Source organism: Miscanthus floridulus, chromosome 15 (genome assembly GCF_019320115.1).
Source record: "Miscanthus floridulus cultivar M001 chromosome 15, ASM1932011v1, whole genome shotgun sequence".
NCBI classification, from domain to species: Eukaryota; Viridiplantae; Streptophyta; class Magnoliopsida; order Poales; family Poaceae; genus Miscanthus; species Miscanthus floridulus.
The window spans coordinates 38,110,829-38,115,983 of NC_089594.1; the positions used below are offsets into that span (position 1 = coordinate 38,110,829).

Sequence of the window (5,155 nt, forward strand, 5' to 3'; positions counted from 1 at the left end):
TAGAAATAGTTTTTGTTAACATCATTTTCCACCGCCGTTTTTTATTAGGGAGAATTGCGTTCTTGCCCTTGTCCAATACTTCAATTGTGATTTTACCCCTCTTTTTTTAACTTTGTGATTTTACCCTCGCTTTTTTCAAACGAAGCTCCCGTCTACCCCTATTTTGTAACACCGTCTAAAATGCTTCGATTAAATGATAAAAAAAAAGAAAAAGAAAAGACGCCTATATCAAAAGACAATTATACCCCTCAGTCGCTTTCTCCTTTCTCATCCGTTCGCTCGACCCGTTCTGACGAGAAGTCGCGGCCCGCACATGGTTTCGCGGCCTGGCAGAGGCGCAGCTGCCGGCGGCGGCGCAGCTCCTCCTCCCTCCTTCCCCTCCCCCGGCGTGGCTCATCCTCCCTCCTTCCCGCACCACTGCCACCTCACGCACACCGCCGCCGGGCGCGCGCACGCGCTGCTCCTGTCCCCGCCGCTCGTGCTCGCCGCCATCTCGCGGGCGCCCCACCTCCCGGCGTCGCAACTCCTGCTCTTCCTCCGCCGCCTGCGATGCCTCCCCGAGGCCCGGATGCGGGACGATATGCCGCGCCTCGCGCTGCGCCTGCCGCTCCCGCCGGGCGATGACGCGCGCGAGGCGGACGAGGTCTTCGCCGCCGAGGCACACGCGGAGGAGGAGGCCGCGCGGAGGGACGCTGACCTCGCCGCGCGGACCACGCCCAAGAGGGACCGAGCCTCGCACCGGGGCCGGGCCGGACCCGCCTGGACGTGGAGGCGGCAGCTCTGGATGGTCATCCTCGCGGATCTCCTCCTCCTCACAATCCTCTTCGCCGCCTGGCTCGCAGTCTGCCGGGGATTCAGCTGCATTGGTCGGTAAATAGCTACACAACCTCCAAGGTATGTACGGAAATCAAATCCAGGGCCTTTCTTCTACTTCCGTTCCATGATTTGGATCATTCCAGGTGATATGGGTTCTCGATTTGATCCAGGAACACGGATCTCTAGTGTACGGTCTGCATCTGTGAACTAGAATTTATACTGCAATTTCAGACTCCATGCTTGTTTGGGTTTATCAGATTTTGGAATCTATATGTTTTTCGTTATGTCAACAAGGTACACGACACCACAAGTTCGTTGCTGGGACTGGGTAGCATTGCTAAAATCTTTTCCGTCCATCAAGTGATTTGATTCCAAAATCTTACTCCTATCAATGTGCTCATAAATCATAATGTCATTGCCAATGTGTCCAGATTCCTGCTCCAAAGCGGGGAGAGATTGTTAGGCAAATCGGTGATGCCCTGCGAGCAAAGCTCCATCACCTTGGCACGCTTGTGTCACTTGAGATGGGGAAAATTCTTCCTGAAGGGATCGGTGAGGTTCAGGTAGGATCATACTTGCTTGATTGCTTCTAGTGCATTGTCTACAATCTGCACACCATTTATTGTGCTCACGAAAAGTACCATCACTGAGTTCACACTTCACAGCTCATCTTTGCGTTTCTGTTTTAGGATGTTAATTTATATATACTACATTATCATCTATAAGGTTTCGTTACTGTTTCCATATCTGTTAGAACTGCAACTTTGCCTAAAACATGTCATTCTCATATGTGCAGCACTATTGAATAGGTCAGTTGGTACTGCATTGATTTGTCCTCTTTTTTTGTAGGAAATCATCGACATGTGTGATTATGCTGTGGGGCTAAGTCGCCAACTAAATGGATCCATTATACCATCTGAACGTAAGACCTTTCTTCCTTTAGTTATATCTTTTTTCATGCCATTGAAAACTACATCATTATTATAAAAAAAAGGAAGCTACATCATCTGCAGTGGAACTGTAGATTTGAATATTTGATCATTCTGGTTGCAGCTTGCAACTGATTTAGATTATCTATGACTGTTTAGGAGCCAGAAAGGGCCTTGTAAATGCTGGAAAATATATTTGAATAAAATTCTGATGGTCTAGCTTTGTAGGTTTGTGTATTGTATCGGACACGCTGAAATTGAGATCAGCCAAGATTTTGCACTTTTCTTTTGCTATTAGAGCTGCTAATCTGCAACACAATCATTCATGTTAAATTATTTCCTTATCACTACTTTAGTTCTGTACAACAACACATCATTCCAGATTTCCAGTTTTCTGTTTTGTACGAACTTCAGTTTTCCCAATTCCCTGAAATGTTGCGTTATTACTTACTGAAATTACAATTATCACAGTAAAGGAGCATAATAAGTAACAGATCCCTTAGAAAACAAGGTTTTAGAGTGTTAGCTTTCTGATCGGTTGCAGAAGGTAGAGTCCCAGTTGTCATAGCCTTTTGCATTGGTCTTGGGTGGCTTCATATCATCTTTTCTTCCTAACTCCTGGTCTTAGATATAAAGCATATGTGGTGCTTGATGATGATATCAGCTCTCTCTTTACTTTGAATTTTAGGACTCCTCGTTTAGGGAATGTTTAGCCAAAAAAAAGTTTTAACTCTTGGTGCAGGAAGTTTTTAGATGAAAAGTTTAGCAGTTGACAGTTAATGGTGTAACCTGGTATTTAGCTGCATCCATAGGATGCCTTTTAATCTACCTTTCATGAGTTCTTACTCCTTGCTCATTTCTAGTGCTATGAAATTGCTGTCAACATTTACCATATAATCCTGTAATCTTAATAGCCATGAATACCTCAATAATCTCTCATGTCATGTAAGTTGGAATGCTTGCATTGCTTTGGTCTGTGGAAATAGCATTGTCTGGTAAGAATGGTTTACTTTTCTGATAAAATTGTAGTGCTGATATATATGTGTATAGAAAATGTAGCCATTAAATTCCGAAATATTGAGTTTGGCTCCCTGATTATTCATCTATTAGTTTGTCCCTGCTCATGGAAATTTACTGGTCCTGCCCTTCCAACAGAGTAAATTTAACTTTCTATGACTGTAACTGTCATATGAACTGTTGTGGGTTGTGATGTGACTTGTCCTATTCATCTCATCATTTGTAGTTCAAGCAATTTGCACTCAGGAAGAACTTAGACAATGTGTGCTGCAACTTGTATCATCCTTGTAGGCTGTACAAATTATTGTGCGTAAGTGCATTTTGGTTTCCAGTTCTGACTCAGCTTTGAATTGCACTTGCAGCAAAAAAGGGAGTGGCAACACCTTTACCGTGTCCATGAAAGAAGGAGCTGTTCAAGTTGGTGGTTTACAGTTTCCCTTGGATCCCCGGCCACCCACGGAGCTCCGTCCCCGCCCGCTGTGCAGTTCCCGCCGGCGCCGCTGTTTGATTGGAGTAGCCAGCAGAGCAGCCAGCTAACGAGTTCAGCAGAGCCTTGTGTTTGATTGGAGTAGCTCTGTTCTTTTCCAAATTTCTCTGAATTTTGCATGTAAAAATTTTAGTCGACCCTTATCAAATTTGTTCTTGGTATATAACTCTACTAGTTTAGTTCAAGGGCAGAGATCGAGGAGCCACCATGGGGCCGACCTGCCGGCTCGTGCACACGGCTCGTTACATCTGTCATCATTATGAACGTTTTGGTCCCAAAATTTTGAATATTTATCAATATTAAATCTGAGTTCAAATAATTGCAAGTTGTGTTAAATATGTTTGATCAAATTTAATTAATTGTCAGCATATAATAAAAAAGTCTAATTCCAAATCAGGGTAAAATCACAATTAGGCATACCAAACAGGGGCAAAATCGCATGGGCATTCATGTCCTTTTGTACAAAGTTTAACACCGTTAGGGGTGGATGACGGAGTAGGGGCAAACTGGTGCTTCGTGAACGGCACAGTAGGGGTAAATTCACAAAGTCAAAAAAATAGGGGCAAAATCATAATTTCGATACAAAACAAGGGTACAAACGCAAGAGCCCCTTTTAATTAAGGCCCTGTTTGGAGGCTAAAAGTGGGGGGCTAAAGTTTAAACAACCCCTGTTTCATTAGCCCCTACAAGGTTGGGCTAAAGAGGGCCAAAAGTAGTCCCTTCATGGCCAAAGACGCGTATTACCCCCACCCACCCCCTTTTAGTTCTGTGCATGAATATTAATTAGGGGCAAATGAGTCATAGTAGGGTACAGGGCTAATCTTTAGCCCCTGAATCCAAACAGCCCCATGGGCTAAACTTTAGCCCCTTCATTCTAAGGGCTATCATGTTTAGCCTTGGGCTAAAGTTTAGCCCACGTGGATCAAACAGGACCTCAAACTATTCGTGATAATAAATCACCACTGGTTCTTATTGAGCCAGCGATGAAAATGGTTTTCATTGCTGGTTTCGTGAGAGGACCCGATGGTGAAAAATCGCTTGAACCAGCCTGCGCATACGCCCATAGGTGTCCCTCTCGCCACCTTTTGCCCTACGTGTCTCTTCATGGATTGTGCTTTTTTCATTGTGGACGGCAGATGGGCCGTGCGCCCATGTGTCACTCATAACATGGAGCATACAAATCCTTGGCCCCACTATCTCCTCAAAAATAAATCCTTGGCCCCAGTAGTCCCTCCCTGTCCTCCATGCGACTCCTCTCTTGCCCCCCATGACTCCTAGCGTGCCCCTCTGCTACTAGTAAGCGGTGGCAATAGCACAGGCGAGGTGGGACCACTACTACAGAAATGCCATCACCGTCGAGTGGAACCTCCTATTGCTGCCGGTTTTGGTCCTCGTTAGTGATATGTCTTTGGTGATAACCATGGTTAAAATTGCCGTTTGGAAACCGGCAGTGCTAAGCTGTTTTGACCGTTACATCGCCACTTGATCTCGCAGTGATGATGACTACATTACCACCAGTTTGTATGATCACCATCAGATCGGCAGTGATAGTCCAGCAATGATTGCCTGTTCTGTGGAAGTGCGCCGACTCCGGCTCCTGGTATACGGTTCCACCAGTCTGGCAATAATCTTTGTACTTTTATCAACAAATTAAAACAAGACACACGCTTTGTACGGAACCACAAATTACGTACTTACACAAACCATACCACTTTTGTGTAGGCAAAACCCAATTATTGGTGATCTATTTGTTAATCAAAAGGAAAAAGGTAGTTTGTGCCGTATATACAAAAAGGAAAAAGAGTACCTTTTAAGTTGAGTAAGCGCCAAGCAATATAGGAAGCCAGCAAAGGGATACATTTAAGTTTGAAGATTGCTTTATTAGTATTTTCAAATTTAACGTCCT

At 44.6% G+C, this 5,155-nt stretch overlaps 1 protein-coding gene across 3 annotated transcripts; it reads left to right on the plus strand.

Moving 5' to 3' along the window:
• Positions 1-247: 247 nt before the first annotated feature.
• LOC136509616 (uncharacterized) lies at positions 248-3,381 on the plus strand. Of its 3 annotated transcripts, XM_066504361.1 has the most exons (5): positions 248-894; positions 987-1,110; positions 1,248-1,379; positions 1,666-1,738; positions 3,125-3,381. In XM_066504361.1, exon 1 carries the CDS (start codon positions 314-316, stop codon positions 872-874), a length of 561 nt encoding a protein of 186 aa, XP_066360458.1. In that variant the 5' UTR covers positions 248-313; the 3' UTR covers positions 875-894; positions 987-1,110; positions 1,248-1,379; positions 1,666-1,738; positions 3,125-3,381. The 3 variants fall into 3 exon arrangements, with proteins under 3 accessions (XP_066360458.1, XP_066360456.1, XP_066360457.1); XM_066504359.1 differs by lacking the exon at positions 3,125-3,381 and having other exon boundaries at positions 1,666-1,804; XM_066504360.1 differs by lacking the exons at positions 987-1,110; positions 3,125-3,381 and having other exon boundaries at positions 1,666-1,804.
• Positions 3,382-5,155: the final 1,774 nt, after the last annotated feature.

Excerpts from the sequence above, each read along its gene's own strand:
- LOC136509616 (XM_066504361.1), top strand. The coding sequence starts at position 314 with ATGGTTTCGCGGCCTGGCAGAGGCGCAGCTGCCGGCGGCGGCGCAGCT.